The sequence below is a fragment of the Urocitellus parryii genome, chromosome 5 (genome assembly GCF_045843805.1).
Source record: "Urocitellus parryii isolate mUroPar1 chromosome 5, mUroPar1.hap1, whole genome shotgun sequence".
Taxonomy (NCBI): Eukaryota; Metazoa; Chordata; class Mammalia; order Rodentia; family Sciuridae; genus Urocitellus; species Urocitellus parryii.
The window spans coordinates 88,902,672-88,923,721 of NC_135535.1; the positions used below are offsets into that span (position 1 = coordinate 88,902,672).

The 21,050-nt window shown below is 34.2% G+C and overlaps 1 protein-coding gene across 10 annotated transcripts in view; it reads left to right on the top strand.

Annotated features, from left to right (window-relative positions):
- Window positions 1-8,550: 8,550 nt before the first annotated feature.
- Window positions 8,551-21,050, top strand: part of Abcc9 (ATP binding cassette subfamily C member 9) — a 133,138-nt gene continuing 120,638 nt past the window's right edge. For 7 of the 10 annotated variants that reach the window (XM_026392356.2, XM_026392359.2, XM_077798344.1 and 4 more), the window contains exons 1-5: window positions 8,551-13,232; window positions 13,579-13,688; window positions 16,007-16,066; window positions 17,496-17,657; window positions 20,246-20,387. In XM_026392356.2, the coding sequence (XP_026248141.1) occupies window positions 17,516-17,657; window positions 20,246-20,387 (284 nt within the window). In that variant the 5' untranslated portion in view covers window positions 8,551-13,232; window positions 13,579-13,688; window positions 16,007-16,066; window positions 17,496-17,515. The other 3 variants (XM_026392352.2, XM_026392354.2, XM_026392355.2) reach the window with 3 other exon arrangements.

Sequence of the window (21,050 nt, forward strand, 5' to 3'; positions counted from 1 at the left end):
TCTGGGCAAACAAATAAACAAAAAACTAAACTAAAATAAAATGGATTTCCCTAGCTCTTGGCCAACAGAGTAAAGAAACGGAGATCACATTTAAATTGTTTTTACTTTGGCCCAAGAGCTGTATTTGACACCATAACTTAGCACCATTACCTGTATTTTAAAAGTATTTCTGGAAGTTATTCTAGCAAAAATGTTAAGAAGCCATTATGCCACCATGGTTCTAAGTTGGGATGGTTTGCATTGGACAGGTGACACAAAAGGGTAATCATGAAGTGGGTTCTTGGTACATTGATTTTTTAAATTAATTAACTTATTTGTTTGCTCTAATTTGTTATATATGACAGCAGATGCATTTCAATTCATAGTACACATATGGTGCACAATTTTTCATTTTTCTGGTTGTGTTCAAAGTAGAGTCACATCAATCGTGTCTTCATACATGTACCTAGGGTAATGATGTCCATCTCATTCCACCATCTTTCCTACTCCCATGCCCCCTCCCTCCCACTCTTTCCCCTTTACTTGAAGATGTAGGAAGATCTGACTATAAGGTGAGTGGCAATATGAACAGAGAAGGGAAATCAGTGTCATTTGCTGGTGGAAACAATAAGTTTAATTATAGACACAGGAAGTTTAAGGTATTGTATTAGGATTTTTTTTTCTACTAATATTGATAGCAGAATTCCTGTCTGGTAAGGTTGAACAAAATTTGGAATCCATAGGTATCCTGGGACAATTTAAGGAATTTAGGAAGAGTGATTCGAATGCAAATGCTAACTGTACTCTCTTCTGTTTCTAGTTTCTGCAGATCTTCTTCCCTTATTTTGGTATTTTATCTCTCAGATTCAGTCACCTAGAGAGGAGACTGAGCATTCTTTTTATCACTATTTCTACCCCTCCTCCATTTCAAAATATTTTGGGAAGACTGATTGATCTATCTTTGGCCATGTAAGCATTACTTGTCAAATGAACTATGTTTAAGAACCTGGAGTTACAGACCAGCTTTGCAATACCTACAGAAATCATGTAGATCAAGAGAGGCAAAAAGGCCTAAGATAAAGATTTGGGACAGATATATTGTAGTATTTTACCAGAGGTGCTTGTAGAACATCCACTTAGAGAAGTCAAGCTTGACAGAAGAATATCTTAGGAAGATGTAATTTATTGGGTATCTTCAGAATGGCACATATTTTGCTTGAAATATATCTCAACAATTCATCCTCACAATCCCCTGAGGTGGAGAAAAACCCACATTTAAAGTGTAAACATCGAAACAGGAGTCATTGAAGGAACCTACTACTAAACAAACTACTAGAGAAGAAGAGTTTGATGTGTTCAAACTAAAGGAAGCAAAACTTCCCCCCAGAATAACTTAATCAAGAGCATAATGTGGTAGAGAGAAACCAGGGCAAAAAAGCTGCAATAGTGGCAACTGAGAACCTGTTTGGTGTAGTTATGTGTTGAAGAATGTTCTGCACCCTGTCCTACTGCGACGGTTAGTTGAGGCCCTCCCATCCTTCTTTGGGATGATTGTTAAACCTTCTGGTCCCCATCTTATCCCTACTAGTCCATCTTCCACAACCACTGCAGAGCGATCACCTAAAGGCTGAGACCTGATTATAGCATCTTGTTCTTCCTTAGAAAACCTTGGGAAGACATCCTCTAATGTTTGCTTGAAAGATATACCCAGTGTCTAGAAATCCTTTTAGCTCACTGTATTTTCATTTATCACATTAAGCTACTTAGAACCCTTTCAAGTTCTGTTCTTTAGCATATAATATTATTCCTGCTGGAGAGACTTTTTGAAACTTCTTTCCCAACGTTGGCTCGTGATGGAATGATATTCATGTGGAAGAATACATCCACCAGAACTCATAGAACTATCAATCTAACATGGTTAGATTTTACTGTATGTAAATTTTACCTATATAAATCTTACTTTTAAAGAAGACATCTAGATAATCTCCAAATACTTGGTAATTAAATATTTCTAAATAATCAATGACTCAAAAAAGAAATTACAAATAAAAATAAAGAGTTAATTAAACCAAAAGTATTTTTCAGCTAAACAAAATTGATAAATCTCTAACTAAACTTATATATACAAAATAAGGGACAAAGGGCAAATTACCAATATTGGTAATGAAAGAATATCAATAAAAATCCTAGAAACATCAAAATTATGCTAAAGAAACATTCTGAGCAACCTTATGTCCAGACATTAAGTAAATTAAAATAAATGTACAAATTTATTTTTAACCACATTATCTAAACTAACAATAATAAAAAATAGAAAATTTGAGGACCAACATATCTAGTAAAGAAAATATTCTTAAATAATGAGAACTCCAGGCCCAGATAACTTTAGCATTGATCCTATCAAAAATTTAAGGAAGAAACAATAATTTTACAAAATTCTTTCAGAAAACAAAGGAAGAGAGAATACTTTGAATTCATTTTATGAGGACAGCAAAATTCTGATATCAACCAAAATCACAAAAGAAAACTAACAAAAAATAGCCAAGAAGCAGGGGGGAAAAAACTAGACTAATGCCCCTAATTGAGATAAATGCAAAAATTCTAAGTAAGATATTAATAAATTGAATTCAAGAATATATAAAAAAAGCTATGATATCATCACCAGAAAGAATTTATGTCTACTTTGCAAGGTTGATTTAATATGAAAATGTCAAATAATTCATTCAGGCTGATTAAACAGAAAATTCGTGTAATAAATGCAGAATAAACCATCTTAGAAATTCAATACCTATTGGTCATAAACTCTTTCACCAAACTATGATTATCGAGAAAAGTCCTCATCCTGATAAAAATTATATCAAGAAAGTGTGCACATAATATCATACTTCTTAGAGAAAGATGATGTTGTTTCATTACCCATATTGAGAAAAAAAATAATGTGTTCACTGTCATTATAACTATTCAACATCATCCAAAGATGCTAGCTAGTGTTTTAAGACAAGAAAAATAAACAGAACACAGATAAGTAGATGACATGGTCATCTACAAAAGTCCTAGAACTTCTGTTTATTTAGCAATCTATAGGATACAAAGGCATTTCTGTATGCCAATAATGAATAATTTAAAGATGACATTTTAATATACCACTTACAGTAGCAAGTATAAGATAAAATATTTGGGGATAGACTTAATGAACTATATACAAGACCAACATACTGAAAAGATCAAAGTATATCTGAGATATAAAAGAAAATGAAGATAAAAAGAGAGATGCTGTGTTCATGAATTGCAAGATAATATTGCAAAGATGTTTGAATTCTTCTTAAACCAATAATAGATTTTGATACAATCATAGTACAAAAATGTCAACAGGATTTTAAAAAGATAACAAGCTAATTTAAAAATTTATGCAGAAATAAAAGGTGTGTGGAATATCACAAATGATCTTGAAATGAAGATGAACAAAGTTAGAGAACTTATTCCCATGGTTTGAAGGCTTACTGCAAAGCTGCTATGCAAAGCAGATTGTTAATGGTTATGGCAAGAAGACAGACCTATGGAAAAGTGGATAAAAACGTCCAAGAGGGAATGTATGTGTAGGTCCAAGTGATTTTTTAACAAAGGTGCAAAGTAATTCAGTAGGGGAGCAGATCATCTTTTCAACAAAATTTGTATGTGAAAAAATGAAACTTACCCTCTACTTTATCCTATACACAAAGTAAACGCAAAGTAGACCATAGAACCAAATGCAAAAACCAAGGACATAATTTCTAGAAATAGACTGGAGGAGACAATATTCATGATCTTAGAGTAGGCATAGATTTCTTAGAAGTCAGTGCACTAACTAGTAAATCAACAAATAAAAATTGATCACTGTGATGTTGAGCATTTTTTTTAAGTTTAAGTACCCATTAGCTATTTGTAAATTTTCTTCCTTCATGGAAATTTCTGTTATATGTGGGTATTTTTGGCTACATTGTTCCTTACATATTTAGATTATCTATCTATGTATCTATGTATCTATCTATCTATCTGAAACAACTTAACTATAAGGAACCATAATATGTAAAGAACAACTAAATGGTTTGCAGATATTTTCTCCCATTTCATAGTTTCTTTTCTCATTCACTGGTTGTTCTTTTTTTGTGTGTGGGCAGAAGACTTTTAATTTGATGCAATCCTACTTATTTATTTTTGCCCTTAATGTCTGTGGTTTGGAGTCATACTAAAAAAACAACCGTTGCCAGGAGCACTATCAAGGATTCAAGAAGATTTTGCCTTGTTTTCTTCTAGGAGTTTTACAGTTTCAGGTCCTATATTTAATTTTTTAAACATTTTAAGTTAATTTTTGTAAGCAATTCAAGACAAGGATTTCATTTCTTCCCTTTCTTCCTTCCCTTCCTTGCTTCCCTCCCTTCCTCCTTTCTTCCTTTCTTTCTGTTATCTTTTTGGTTTGCATGTGGATATGTCATTTCCCTGGTACCATTTACTAAAGATCCTGTTCTTTCTGCAGGGAGTGCTGTTTACAGCTTGTGGAAGATCAGTTGATCAGTTAACTCTATGGATTTGCTTCTGGGCTTTCTATCTTGTCCATTGACTATTTTGACTAATAATATAATATATTTTAAAATCAAGGAGTGTGGCTCATGTCTGTAATCCCTGATACTCAGGAGGCTGAGATAGGAGGATGGCAAGTTCAAGGCCAACCTTGACTACTTGCTGAGACCCAGACTCAAAATAAAACACAATAGGCTGGGAATGTTACTCAGTTGGTGGAGTCCTTCTGGAGTCAACCGCCACAACTACCTCCACCCCCATTTTTGTTTTTTTGATGCCTCCATCTTTTTTCCTTCTCCAGTCCACCTCAACTATTTGGGATATTTTGTGATTCCAAGCATATTTTATAATTATTTTTTTCTATTTCTGTGAAATGCCATTGGAATTTGATCAGAATTGCATTGAATTAGTGTATTACTTTGGGTAATATGGACATGTTTACAATATTAGTTCTTCCAACCCAAGAACATGCGATATCCTTCCATTATTAGTGTTTTCTTCAATTTCTTTCATCAGTGTTTTAGTTTTCAGTATGCAGATCTTTCACATCTTTGGTTATATTTAGAACTAAATATTTTATTTTATTTTTTTGATGCTGTTACAAATGGGATTGCTTTTGTAATTTCCATTTCAGGTAGTTCATCATTAGTGTATAGAAACCCAACTGATATTTGTATGTTTATCCTGAAACTTTATTGAGTTCTTTTGTCAATTCTAACAGATTTGTTGGTCTCATCTTTGATGTTTTCTACATAAAAGATTACAGCATATGCAAATAGACAATTTTTTCTTAGTTTCTTATGATGTATAGGCTTTATATTTATTTTTCTTGTATAATTGTTCTGGCTAGGCCTTCCAGTATTATTTGCAATAGAGGTGGAAAGAGTGAGCACCCTTGTCTAGTTCCTGATTTTAGAGGAAAAACTTCCAGTTGATTATGATATGAGCTGAAGATTTGTCTTAAATGGATTTTACCCTTTATTTAATCAATGTAGTGAAAAAGCAATGTGCTTTTTCCTGATGGCGAAACATCATTGTATTCTAGTAATAAATTATGTATGATCATTGTGTCTGGTTCTTTTATTTTGCTGTTAAATTCGGTTTACTATTATTTTGATGAGTATTTTTGCATCTATATTTATCAGGATACTTACACCATAATTTTCCTTTCTTAGAGCATCCTTGTCTGACTTTTATATTGGGGTAATGCTAGCCTAGCCTCATAATGAATTTAAAAGTGCTATTTCCTCATCAATTTCTAAAGAAGATTTTAAGAAGCAGTAGCATTATTTTTCTTTAAATGTTTAGTTAATTTCCCTCACAAAGCCATCTGGTCATGAGATTATTATTTTGGGGAAATTTTGATTTCTAATTCAATCTCCTTACTATTTATAGTTCTGTTTTAGGCTTTCCATTCCTTCTTAATTTAGTCCTGGAATGTTGTATGTGTTTAGGAATGTATTTCTTTTAGGTTATCTAAGTTGTAGGCATATAATTATTTGTAGTTGTTTCATGATCCTGAATATTTGTTTGGTATCAATTATGGTGTCTCCTCTTTCATTTCTAATTTTATTTGGGTCATTTCTTTTTCTTAATCTAGCTAAAGATTTGTTATTTTGTTATCTTTTCAAAAAAAAATCAGCTCTTAGTTTTTGTTGTTCTTTTCTATTGTTTTTCCAGACTGGTTTTAATTTATTTCTGCTCTGATCACTATTATTTTCTTCCTTCTGTTAAATTTTGGCTTAGTTTATTCTTCCTTTTACTAATTCCCTGAGGTATAATATTAGACTGTTTATTTTAAATATTTTTTTCCTAATGAAGATGTTCATCACTATAAGTTTTTTTGTCAGTGCTGCTTTTGTTGCAACCCATAAGTTTTGGTGTGTTGTATTCCTATTTTCCATTGTCTCACAAAGTCTTTGGGTTCCCATTTGATTCCTTATTTGATTTGTTGACTGTTTAGGAATGAGTTGTTTCATTTTGACGCTGTTTGAATTTTCCAAGCACCCTCCTGTTGTGGATTCCCTCTTGCTATTTGTACCATTATGATCAGAAAAGATACTTGATGTGATTTTGATCTTCTTAAACTCATTTTTAAAACTTGTTCTTGACTTAATATAATCTCCCCTGGAGAATGTAACGTGTGCTTGAGAATACCTTGCATTCTCCTGCTGTTGGGTGGAGTATTCTGGATATGTCTGTTAGATCCATTTCACTTAATGTAGTTCAATTCCAATGCTCTCTGATTTTCTGTCTGGATGATCTATCTATTGTTGAAAGTGAAACATAGAAATCTTCTACTATTATTATACTACTGTTTATTCTGTCTTCAGATCTATTATCATTTGATCAACATATGATCAAATAATAATTTATATATATATTTACAATTGTTATATTTCTTGAAGAATTTACCACTTTAACAAAATGGCTTTATTTGTCTCTTATTCCAGTGTTTTTTAAGGGAAAGTGCATTTTGTCTACCTCTGCCCTGTTTTGGTTATGATTTGCATGAAATCTCTTTTTCAGCTTAAATGTATACTTGAAGCAAAGTGACTCGTTAATAGAGAATAAACAATTAGGTCTTTTTTTAAAAGTCCAGTTAGTTACTCTATTTTATATTTGGAGAAATTAATTTATTTCCAATTAAAGTAACTAGTGATTGATGGGGACTTACCATTGCTGTCTTGTTTTCTAAATCTTGTGTGAGCCTTTTATTCAAATCTTTCTCTCTTGCTTTCTTTAAAATTTAGTGATTTTCCATATGCTATGTTTTAGTCATTTTCTCTTTCTTTTTATTGTGTATCTACCATAGGTTTTTGATGCATCCTTACAAAAGGATTTAGAAAAAGTATTTCATAATTGTAACAGTCTATTTTAAGTGATTACAACTTAACTTCAACCACATACCCAAACTATGATTTTACTCTCTTCCTATCACACACAACTTATGTTTTAATATCACAATTTATACCTTTTTATACTGTGTATCAGTTAAGAAATTATTGTGGGGGTTGGGGATGTGGCTCAAGTGGTAGCGCACTCACTTAGCATGCGTGAGGCACTGGGTTTGATTCTCAGCACCACATAAAATTAAATAAAGATATTGTGTCCACCTAAAACTAAAAAAAATAAATATTTTTAAAAAAGAAATTATTGTGCCAGGTATGGAGGCATGCACCTGTAATCCCAGAGACTTGGGAACCTGAGGCAGGATGGTCATAAGTATGCGGCCAGCCTCAGCAACTTAGTGAGGCCCTGTCTTAAAATGAAAGTAAAAAAAAAAAAAAAAAAAAAAAAAGGGCTGGGGATGTGGCTCAGGGGTTAAGTGCCCCTGGATTTAACACCTGTTATCATTTAAAAAGTTATTGTACCTATATTTATGTTTCATACTTTTGTCTTTTAATTTTAGATTAAAGTTAAATGATCTACTCGGTACCATTACAGTATTTGAAAATTCTTAATTTGACTATATACTTTCCTTTGTAAGTTTTATAATGTCATGTTAATAATTAGTCTGCTTTCTTTTCATATTAAAGATTCCCTTTAATATTTCTTATAAGGAAATTGAATGGTGATTAACTCATTTAGCATTTCTTTGGGAAATTCTTTATAGCTCCATAATTTCTGAAAGACAGATTTTCTGGTTAAATATTCTTGGTTGGAAGTTTTATTATTATTATTTTATTATTTTAAAATATTATTATTTTTTTCTTTGTTAAGTGCTCCACTCTTCTCTGTTCCTAACGATCTTCAGTTATCATTTAATTGATATCCTCAATGACCCTTCCAGTGCAATTGTTCTCCATTTTTTTCTTCTCTATGTTGTTGGTGTAGGTTATTAACCAAACTTTTGAGCCGTTTCTAAATCATAGATAGCTGTCTAAATGTTGTTTCTTTAGGGAAGGATGAAGGCTGGCCTCTCCTAATTTTGCCTTCAAGCTGATTTAACTCCTAATCAGCCTATTTTAAAGTCAACTGATAAATAATCCTATTCTCATTTGCAAATTTTCTTTTACCATGTAGCATAATGTCAGGATGGGAATAATTATACAGAATGGGAGCCATTTTAATATTATACCTACCACAAGAAGATATACAAATGACCAGTAAACCTATGAAAACATATGCTCAAAGTGATTAGTTATAAGACAGATCCAAATTAAAGTCATAATCAAGAACCAGGCTATACTTAGATCCAATAGGAGAATTAAATCACAAAAATAAAACAATGAAACCAAAGATCTTAAACATTGGTAAACTATGGCATAACTGGAACTGTCACATTTCTGGAGAAAATACAAAATGTTTCAATTGCTTTGGACATCATTTTGGAATTTCTGCGATGTTAAATGTGCAAATACCATATAACCCAGAAAATCCACTGCTTGACATTTATTCAAGAGAAAAGAAAATCTATATGTATAAGGCTGTTCATTGAAGTTTTATTAATTGTTTCCCAAAGTAGAAATAACCCATATGGATATGGACACTTGAATGGATACATATTATGGTATATTTAGTGCACTGAAATACTTCTCAATAATAAAAGACTAGTGATACATGCAACAACATGAATTGATCTAAAAATATTATGCTTACATAAAAAAGCAAGACATAGCAGATTATGTATGACTACATTTATGTGACATTTGTGAACTGATCTCTAGTAATAAACCTCAGATTAATAATTATTCTAGGTGTGAAATGGTTAGATTGACTAGTGAGTGACACGTGGGTTTCCTGGGGAGACAGAAACATTCTTTATCTTTAGGGATCATGGTTATGTCAACACACTTTGAATTTTACACATATGATGAATGTTTTTTATTTAATAAAAATTTTGCTTAACAAAGTTGATTTAAAATAAATTATATATTTCCGACAGAAGTGTTCTTTAATTTAGTAGTGTTCTTTAATTTAGTAGAGAAATACAAATAAGCCATGAGTATTTAAAAGGGAAAAGGAAATGTATCACTGTTGGCAGAAAAAAATCCAAATTTTCTGCAAAGTCAAGGTAATGGGGCTTATTGAGAAACTAGTAAAGTGTGTGGGTATAAGATAAATAAATAGATAATCTATTAGAAAGTATAAATAAATAGTGCATTATTAATAGCGGTATAAAATATGAAAATAAAAATGTGAAATTTGTATGATCAGTCTTTACAATAAATGTACTTATAAATTTAATTTTGAGATAAAAAAGAAGTCTTAAATTGGAAATCACATCTCTGACAGAAAGACTGAACACTAAAAATATTGCAATTCTTTATAAATGCTATTTCTTAAATTTCATAAAATTCCAATAAAATAACAAAACAAGAGTAGCTGAGAAAAATTTAAAGAATAAGAAGTGGACTGGTACTACCAGGGTTAAAATATACAAACATACTTTAAAGCTATAATAATAAAATCAGTCTGATCATAGTAATAGAATTTTAAAAATTGAAAAATAAATCAATTAAAGAAAATAAGTAGCTTAGAAACAGATCTTATTGTAAAGTGATTATAGGTATATGAAAAAGATGGCATTGCACATTAAGACAAAAGAAAAACATTCTTAGTAAATGATGTTGGTATAACAGATATTTACATAGATTCTCACCCATGGCATATGCAAAATAAATTCTAGAATCAAATTTTTTTAAAAAGAAAACCTTTGACAAATATAAACAGAGGTTATTAACTAAAGCTTTGGAATATTGCAGTGACAAAAAGTAACAGATTTGTCTGCGTAAACTTTCCCTTAGGAAGAAGTGCCATGAAAACATAAACTCTGGAGGTCTTTCTCTGGCCTCTGTGTAAATCACATGTGTACTCTTAATAAATCTTTACAAAATGAAAGAAAACAATATTTTTTTAAAATTTTAAAGATGATGGCATTATCATTGTTTTAAAATGATATATGGGGGAAACCTTTGTCATATATATAGGACAGAATTAAAATATTTTCTTATTAAAAGTTCAAAGGAATACAAAGATTAATGGAGAGTTGAAAAAAATGTTGACTTAATGACAAAAAAAATTGTCTATTATCTGTCAAATTATAAAATTTTTATGAGGTGGATACCAGGGATTAAACCAAGAGGGGCTTAATCACTGATTCACATCCCAGCCCATTTATTTTTTATTTTCAGACAGGGTCTAGCTAAGTTGCTGAGGCTAGCTTTGAACTTATGGTTCCTCCTGCCTCAGCCTCTGGAGCTGTTATGATTACAGGCCTGTGTCACTACACCTGGCAAATTTTAAGATTTTTTTTTAAGTGAAAATATCCAATACTGGTTGGGTATAAAATGTAATGTTATCTCACACAGTTGAGAGGATTTAATACAAACTCTTTAGAACAGTTATTTAAGGTTATATCTCTAGCTTTAAAAATATTTACCACTTTTTGTGCTATAATTACTCTTTGGAGTATTCTAAAGAAATTACCTGCTAGAAAGAAAGTTATACAAAATGTTCATCATAAGATCACACATGCTAGTGTAAATTTGGAATTATATATCTAACAAAAGAAAATGCATTTTAAATTGTGGGATAACAACACGATGGAATATTATGCAACCATTTTAATAATTTCTATGAACATTTTAAAGTATCATTGGAAGAAAATTATTTTAAAAGATGCTGTGAGGAGACAAATTATGTTATGAAGCCAATAATACAAATATGCATATAAAGAACCAGAATAGGGGCTGGGGCTATAGCTCAGTGGACGAGAGCTTTCCTAGCATGTGTGAGGCACTGGGTTCTAAACATAAAATAAACATAAAAATAAACAAATAAAATAAAGTCATTCTGTCCTTCTACAATATATATGAATACATATATATTGTGTATAGTCATTATTCTGGATATATATATCCAGAATAATGACTACATACACATTAATGTTTGCCGAAGTGGCAGCGACTCTCTGCACTGAGCAGATGTGATCTCATATATACTCACAGCAAACCTTTAAGACACATGAACCATTACTTGTCTCATTGTACAAAAGAGGGAATTGTTCAAAGTCATTGTGCAGGATTTGAATCAAACAGGGCTGGCTTCCTCGTCCATGTGCTTAATTAATCAATATACTATAAGGCCTGTGTTTGCTAAAATAAAACAAAATATTTTCAGTAGTTTTATGGGTTGTGAGAGGCTCATTGCTATCTCATACTTTCCCACTTCTTCCAAAGTTTCTCCAATAATGATGCTTTCTTATTATTATAAATGACCTTAATAATAGTGATTTTTAAAACTCCTCAAGTTCATTTTGAGTAGCCACACTTCTTGTTTTGGGATTATCTGCAACTCCTTTCTCTCCTCACACGCCCTGGAGAGATTCTGATTCCTCTTCTGACTTGTGCGCGGGCTCTCCCGGTGTTCCACCCACCCTACCCTGATCCCCACTCTTGAGCCACACTCCTTTCTCCCTGCTCCTGAGTCGGGGCAAACAGCTCCAAGGTGCAGTTTCCCGGCCTTCAAAGGCCGCAGGACCAGTCTTCCGGACCCTCCTGGGTGCTGCCTCTAAGTGGCTTGCAGGCCCCTAGCGGCAGGCAAGTTCTGGCCACCGACGCTGGCCAAGGCAGGCACTCACCCGGGAACGCAGCGACTTCCCGGGAGAGAGGCCCTGGCGGGGAAATCCCCTGGGGCTTGCAGGACTGACTGCCCACAAGGTCCGCGAGGCCAGGGGCCACTAGGGTGTAGGGTTCAGGTCCCGGGACCCATGCCCCTTGGGGATCGCGCGCGGAACTTGGGAGGCACCAGCCCGCCTGGCTGACCATCCTTGATTAGATTAGGGCAGTTGCTGAAAACGATGATGATTTCAAGTTGACTCAGAACTGGCCCTTGAGAAAATGGAGTGTTAATTTAAAAGTTGTCGGGGTCAACATTCTCAGCCTGCGATCTTGGAGGAAGTAATGGTGGAGTGACCATATTTTAAACGGGTGATCTGGAGAGTTCATTACGACTCTGGTTGGGAGCAAGGGACCGGGGAGCTGTTCGGGTGGTTCGTGGGAACCACAGTCTCGCTTCCGGGGAGCTTGGGCAAGGGTCGCGGGTCTGCAGCGCGGTGACCCCTCGAGAGGAATGACCAGGTTTTCCAGGTCACTGGGGGAAACGTGCGACTAGAGCCTGCGTGGCGGATGGGAGACCTTCGCACGCACTTACACAGCCCCGCAGCGGGTTTTTATGCCTAAAATGAGCCCTTCGTTTCCCAGGTCCGCTTGGGGACAAATCGGTCAAACCCCCCAATCCGCTTCCTTATGTGGCCAATAAAAGGGTGCTTACAGAGTTCGCGGGGAAAACACAGGCGAGTACCTCCCGTGTTCTGACTTTTGAAAACCCGACTCCGGGGAATCGTCGCATCATTAATTGCAAGTTTCAGTGTCCGATCAAGTCGCGGGGGGTACGCAGATGACTTGGTTTTGTAAACTCTTTACCGCGCTCGCCCCAAGTCTCCTGATCCAGCGCGGAAAGTTGGGCCCAACTGGGGTGGGGAGGGTCCCCAGTCCCAGGCGACGCGCGCGCGGGGCTTCTGCCCAGTTTCCTGCCTCGCAGCCGAAGTGTCCGCCCCGGCCGGAGAAGTAGTTTGTGCAATTTAGAAACTCGATAGGAGGCAGCAGCTGATCTCCCACCACCCTAAAAATAATCTGCTGCGGCGCACTGCGTGCTTCGGCTAGGGGAGGAAAGCTCTGTCATCTGAATGAGTGAGTCCATGTCTTTTACATAACTCTCATTAAAAAAATTTTTAAGAGTAACTGTAAGCTGGTGATTTTTATCTGTTATTTCGGCAATTTAAAGGCGCCTTTGCCCTTTGCAGCGCTTTGCCTTCACATTCGCTATTTCTAGGATTAAGGGACAGGGCCCCATCGTGAGGAGGAGAGGGGGTGGGGATCAGGTTTCCAGTTTTTCTTACAAAACTGCCGGCTCCTACTTAAACCAACTGGAAACAGGAAAAGGTATATTAGTTTTTGTTTTTTCCCTCTTAGACATCTCTTGTATTATTCATGAAGTAGCTATTTCTGCTTAATTTTTGTGACTCTTTGCTTTTAGGAGTTCTGTGTCCTGGTTTGAAATTTACATCTTAAGACAGTGTAGGAAGTTCCTGTTTGGAAGGTAGTACAAGTGCATCCATAGGGGTTTGAAGCACCCTCAAGCCCAAGGTATTTATTTATTTATTTATTTATCTATCTATTTATTTATTTATTTATTTTGCTTTATTTGCTCAGTTTTCATTGCAATGTCTAAGAAATCTTATTTGCCAAGTGGTTCCAACATTTCCTTTCATGTGCGATAGAACTTCACAGTCCCTGAACAGTAAATGGGTGGATTTAAACCAAGCAGTAAATCAAAAGTTAGCCGTCATTTTTGTTAGTAAATTTCTTTTTGGGGGGTCTATGATAGTTGCTAGCCAACAGGTAGCTAGATACATAGCTATCTAGAGGTCTAGTTTTTATTTTATGAGCCATTGACTGAATAACTTCAAAGAAGTTATTGTAGCATTTGTTTTTGCAAGTGATATTTGCCCTGAAAATGTTCTAGATGATGATAAAGCCCTAAATTCTTTAAAATGGCATGTTTCTCTCAGAGCATAACTTAAATAACTAAAGAATGAGTTGTTCTACATGTGAGAACAAGAGGTTGCATATTGAGTCTAGCTTTTTTTTTTTTTTTTCTTCAGGTGTTTTTAGGACTTGAAGTTGGAATTGCTTTTCTGTCATAACTGACACTTTCTGCTTGGTGGACAGGAAAGTGCTAGTTTCCACTTAACTGATATCTACTTTCAGAGGAGAGAGCTGACATAAATAAATGAAGTACCTGATGCTTTAATATACTTTATAACTAAATCAGATAACTGTTCTCTCTTATAGATGAACTATAGGTCAATTATTACATTCATCAACCCAATCCAAATTTTATAAGTCCTAGGGGATGTGGGAATTCATATAAGATGCTTCAAGGAAAAAAGAATACTGATGACACTTTTTAACCATGAAATCCTGTTAGATCATCAAGAAATATTTTCATCATTATGTTTTCTATTCTGTAGACCATCCCTATAATCAAAGTTTCACTTTTGATCTTTGTCTTTATTCAATCAAGTTCTCCAACCCTGTTCACTGTCATAAATACTTGAATGTCTTTCAGAGGTTTATGCTTGTGGAGAAAAAAAAAAATGCTCCTTTCCCTGTGACCCCTCTTTCCTTTCCTTCCTTCTTGATACTAGGGCCTCTGTTAGGGCTTAGTTGAACTTCCACAGCTCCAGAAGGGGTGGCGCTGAAAGATGTCAGGTGACAGAGTTTAACCAGCAAGAGCAGTAGTTTATACATATCCCAGAGCACTCCTAATTTCTTAATGTGGGTTCTGGAAGAGAAACCTGAATGACAATAGGAAATTTAAAAGTTAGTAGCAATCTTGATTGAATAAAATGTCTTTGATGAGCACGGTAATTATTAATGTATTGGCAATAAGTTTACTACTTCCCTTTTTGTCCACGTTAGGTTGTAATGTGGGTTGATTGTTTGTTAGAAGGTACCACAGGCCAGTGGGTTTTGGGGAAGGATGCTAAGGGAGAGAGAGAAAGAATAGAGGAGGCAGTGAATTATGATGGAAGGAAGCAATCATTCTAAATCTCTTTCAGTTAAGAGTGGTTTTAAAGTCGTCCTTATCATTTCTACCAACTAAAGGAAGCAGTCTTAAAAATTCCATTACTATCTGGGTGTTTAAATTTTGTTTTTTTTTTTCATCTTTACCAGAAATATATCAAACATACACTAAGTGAAGTTAGCCAGTCCCAAAAAACCAAATGGCGAATGTTTTCTCTGATATAAGGAGGCTGATTCATAGTAGGGTAGGGAGGGGGAGCATGGGAGGAATAGAGGAACTCTAGATAGGGCAGAGGGGTGGGAAGGGAAGGGAGAGGGCATGGGATTATAAATGATGGTGGAATGTGATGATCATTATTATTCAAAGTACATTTATGAAGACATGAATTGGTGTGAATATACTTTGTATACAGCCAGAGATATGAAAAATTGTGCTCTATATATGTAACAAGAATGGTAATGCATTCTGCTGTTATATATAAATTTAAAAAATACTTTCCATTTTAGTGTTATTTAAAAATCTCAAGTCCTTTAAAAATATTTTATCCCATTTAGAATTCTAATAATTTGTAATAATATACCAAGTATATAACCACATTTTGGTTTTTTTTTTAAAAAAAAACCAACCTTTTTAAAGATGAGACAACATCTTAACTAGAGAGTATATCGAGGATTTTTGAGGAAAAAAAGGGTTTATCAGAAATAATATGTGAAAGGAATTACATACAAGCTTTTTAAATTGTAAATATAGTCTTCCTCACTAGTTATTATATTCATGTAATGCTCTATAAAACCTTTTATTAGAGTTGAATTTCTTCAATAATTAATCTACTTTTGCCAATATTTTCTTGGTAACATTCTTTCTTTTCTTCTAGGAAAAATATTTTTTGTGCCCAAGATTAAGTCAATTGTCCATGAAAGGAAAGAGAGAAAAGGTACTATGTTAATTGAATTTTTTGCCAGACTTTAGTAATCTAACTCAGAATCCAGTCTGACATAATATGGAAAGGAAGCAAAGTCCATTGAGGTTAAAATCTTAAATTGCTACTTGTTTTAATAAGAAGAGATAAGATCATTTATACAAAAAACAGATTGGAGACTGCATGATGCATTGGAAAGAACATGGTTTATGAATCAGACAAGTGGATGTGGATCCCGGATTCTCTGCTGGTTGACAAGTTACTGAAACCCAGTTAAACTCAGTATCTACTGCTGTGAAATGCAAATAACACCTCGATCCTAAAATTCTCCTGAGGCTATAAGATAATATATGCAAAGTTCCCAGAATTTAGTTAAGCTCTAAATAAATAGAAGGCATTATAGAAGAGGTTTTTGGAATGCTGAAACTCTTGCTGGAATTTCATAGTAGTATATTTTGATGGAGCAGTCTCTGGTTCCTCTACCATCTGTTTCAGTACAGCTTTAAGAGGCATCCAATTAAAATCTTAAGTCTGAGCATGTCATTCCCCTGCTCACAAACCCCAAGTGGTTCCATGTCACTCAGAGGAGAAGTCTCAAGGATGACTTCCAAAAAGCCCTGTATGATCTCTCCCTCTCTTTCTTCTCTAACCTTATCTACTTCTACTCTCATGGAATACAGATTTCCAACTTAAAGCTATCTTCTGTTTCAAAACTGGAGTAGAGTGCATTTTATTTAAGAATATTTCTGACTGAGACTGAGTGGTTTCATTGGTTTGTCACCTGAGTTACATGTATTGTATCTTAAGTATTGGAAGTTAATATACTTCAGAGAGATAATGATTACTATTTGCAGCCATGTTGGTCTTTTGAGTATTACTATTTCTTAAAAGTAATAAAATATTTCAACAAATTGTATCCAGCTAGAGTTGCTTAGTGATCATTTTGTTTTATGTATGAATATGGGAAACAATCTGATAATGCACCATTTTGACTTTTCTGTCACTGGATTTTTTTTCTCTCTCTCTCTTTTTGTTATATCACCATTTTTTGTTCTTTGATGTTAAAAAGTCATTCAGACACTCCTTTGAGGTATGTTTCAAATTGAAATAAAATAGTTTTCTGAAAAATAGCTCTGGAGAAAAGGCTTTACAGAATGCATAGGCCATTATAAGAAACCCTTGTGGTGATAGTGGCCAAATTATATTGTTATATTGTGTGCAAATATGATATGTGGCAACAAATCCCATCATTATGTACAACTATAGTGCGCCAATAAAAAATGTGGAGAAAACAAAAAGATGCTACTTGGCCATAGTTTTCTATTTTCTCAACTTCAAAAATAAGGGAGAATGATTTCATGCTAGAACTCCTTATTTGAGGCCATAATTTTATGACAGAAAGTTTAATAATAAAAGGCCGTTTTCTTTCTTCTATCTGTTTCAGAATAAGTCATATAAGAAGAAATGAGTCTTTCATTTTGTGGTAACAACATTTCCTCATATAATATCTATGATGGTGTATTACAAAATCCCTGCTTTGTGGATGCCCTCAACCTGGTCCCTCATGTGTTCCTGTTGTTTATCACTTTTCCAATATTGTTTATTGGTAAGTAAGTAATCTAATGTCTGGTATTATTTTGCTTGATGTTTGTATCTCTTATTAATGGCTGAGATTTGGGATAATGTTGTATGAATTTCAACATGAAAACTGATGTTAAGTCTGTGAGAAAGAAACAAGCAAGTATTTTTGTATTTTCCAATGATATATTTTTGGCATATGATATTCCATAGGCTAAACCGCAGTCGCCTGCCAGCTCAGCAGCAGTAGATTTTAAAAAGAGGAAGATGGCTCTATGAGAGAGATGTAAGGCATTGTTGAGTACTTGCTTTGTGCCAGGTAAAGGGACTAGGAACTGGGTTATACTGAGTGCATGCCTCCTGGGAATAGTGGAGTGGAGCGGATGTTTCAAGAGAAATGATGGCATCATATCGCCAGCCCACTCACAGGTGCAGGAATAAGTTAGCTTGGGCATCAACCTGCCAGGAAGTTGTGTACTTCTTAGGGCTAGTGGGACCTGCTTAGGGGACTTGTAAGAAATAAACCATGCAAGTTAAAATAGGAGTGATGAGTCATGTTTTAGGTAGAAAGAGTAGATGTGGAAACTATTTAGAAAGGAGTTAGTAATATAGTCCCCTATTATTTTACAGTTTACATACATATATAAAGATGCCAATAAATTAGGGAGATTATGTATAATTTATGTAAAACAACCAATAGATTCTTTAATGTTTTTGAAGTTGTGAAATATTTTGATACATAAAATGATTAATATAATAAACATCCATCAAACCTACCACCACTCATTTAAAGGAATATAACAGTAAGAATAAAAGGGACTCCTCGTGTGTACCATTTTCTGATACTTCCCACGCCTTATGTCCTTATCCCTTCTCAAGGTAACCACTATTTTTAATTATTTGGTATTTAATGTTCCCATGCATGATTTTGCCTACAAAGATAAGTTAAAAATTTACTGGGCAGATTTTCTTAGGAAAACTAACATATTTTAATAATCTGCTTTAAGAAGAGGTTTAAAAATAATTTTTGTGATTTTATTTATTCATTTAGCAAATATTGAGGGGAATACCATGTGCTTCATATTCTAAGTGAGATCAAAGTATTTCTGTCATATGGTATATACAGAGGCCAACATAACTCTTGGTACATTGTTATTTATGTTAAGCAAATGTATAGACACTAAATATATTGAGACCAGAGAAGCCATATGTGGAAATACTAGTCATGATTTATATAGCATTATTTGTAAGGCATTAAGAATGCTCCTTAACCAAAAGTAGAAAATGAGTATTTTCACTGCAAGTTTATAATTAAACATTCATTTCTAACATTCAGTAAACCTCTTGAGAGCCAGGACTGTGACATTCCTTTTTTTTTTTTTTTCCTATCCCTAACTTCCAGCACATACCCTGGCAATAAGGAAGGAATTGGAGTGGACACTGGCAGACGGAATTGGAGAAAGATGCAGACTGCTTATTTATGACTGGTTACTTGAGTTAGTGAGGGATCATATATTAGTCTTGAAGAAATATCAGAAAGTTAGGTTGTTGTAAAAAAAGACACACAACTGGCCTGCAAATGTTTATAGCATAAATTCTAGTAGAATACATTAAATGTAACTAACATTCCAATGATGAAGTACATTTGGAAACAAGTAAGATGTGAATCAATTTTCTTTTCAAAGGATGCTTTAGGGATCCCTTTTTTATCTATACAGAAATTTTTTCCTGCAATATTTCAAGCACAGATCTCCATTTATTCTTGAAGTATGTAGGACTTTTCTACAGTCAAAAAATGAGGAAAAGAGAGACAAAAGAAACAAAAGTTGGGTTCTTTCCTAATATCATACATGAGGTGATATTACTATGCCTGTAGTTTTGTAAGAAACACAAAATTTTACTGAAATTTCATCTTGAATTTTTTTTATCCAATAATGAACCGAAAGTGAACCCATAATGTGTTTGATTCTACTTTTGTTCATATAAATGAATACAATTTTAGCTTTCTTTGAGAAAAGTCTAAGTGTATTGAATAGTGGTGGTCCCACTCATAAGTAATCATTTTTCTCATATGTTTCAGAGTTAACTCAACTAACAAGTCCTATATTTTATCATGAATTGTGTCTTTTTTCATTTGATCCTACCCAGATTCCATGTTTTAAAAGAATGTAGACAACAAATTTCTTTTGTTGTTTACTATAATTATTGATTTGTTTGCTCTTGAGTGAATGAGGAAGCTGTGAGAGCTTCTGATGAGTGTAAGAAGGAGCCACATTCCTCAGTGCCTCAGAGTTAGTGTCATTCCTGAACAATGCAGTAAAAGCTCATGTGTCCATCTAGGCAGAGTGGTAAAAATTAATCGAAGTTGTTATTTTGCTTTTTTTTTTTTTTAAAGAGAGAGTTAGAGAGGGGAGAGAGAGAGAGAGAGAGAGAGAGAGAGAGAGAGAGAGAGAGAGAGAGAGAATTTTTAATATTTATTTTATTTAGTTCAAAAGAGACGAGAATTTCCATTGGTGTCCTAGGGAGCACTAAGGTTACAATAATGTAAATAATCTCCATGATTATAATTGATCCTTTTGTTTATCTCTTTTCTCCTTTCTTCTCTTTATTTTTCAGGGTGGGGGAGCCAAAGCTCAAAAGTGCAAATTCATCACAACACATGGCTTCATTTTCCTGGGCATAACCTGAGATGGATTCTTACTTTTGCTCTCCTGTTTGTGCATGTTTGTGAAATAGCAGAAGGCATCGTTTCAGATTCGTAAGTGTCTCAATGCACACAACACCAGTACAGAATACCAGTGGGTACACTACGACACTGATAGAAGTGAAGAGCATACCAAGCCAGGCTTAACTTTAGGGGCGTAACTCATTAGGAAAAAGAGATGTCTCCATCTTCTATGATGATGATGTGTTTCATCTCTACTTACGTGTCGATGCAGGCTTTCTCTGATAACACACGTTTAGATCTCTGTGACTTGTGCTCATTCATGTGTTTATATTTCTTTGCTCCCTGATCCTGGTAGCCCTTGCAGAAAGTTCTGAACTTTTAAACTTTTGATATTTACTTTATCTTTAAAAATAGGTATCAATAGAAAGATGCCTATTAATGATGTCTATCTCTATATAGCTCTAATACCTGTATACTTGTATATTAACATATTGATCAGTTCTCAGGTGTTTCAGTTCCTTCTGTAAAGAAGCAAAAGTAGATGAGGCAGGCATTAAGGCATTGTGAGAACCTGTGACAACAGAGCCACAAATTGAGGCTAAGCGTGAAATTATTTTAAAATCAGGATTTGTCAAAAGATTCATTTTAAAAAATATTTTTAGTTGTATGTGAACACAATATCTTTATTTTATTTATTTCTTGTATGTGATGCTCAGAATCAAACCCAGTGCCTCGCATATGCTAGACAAGCAC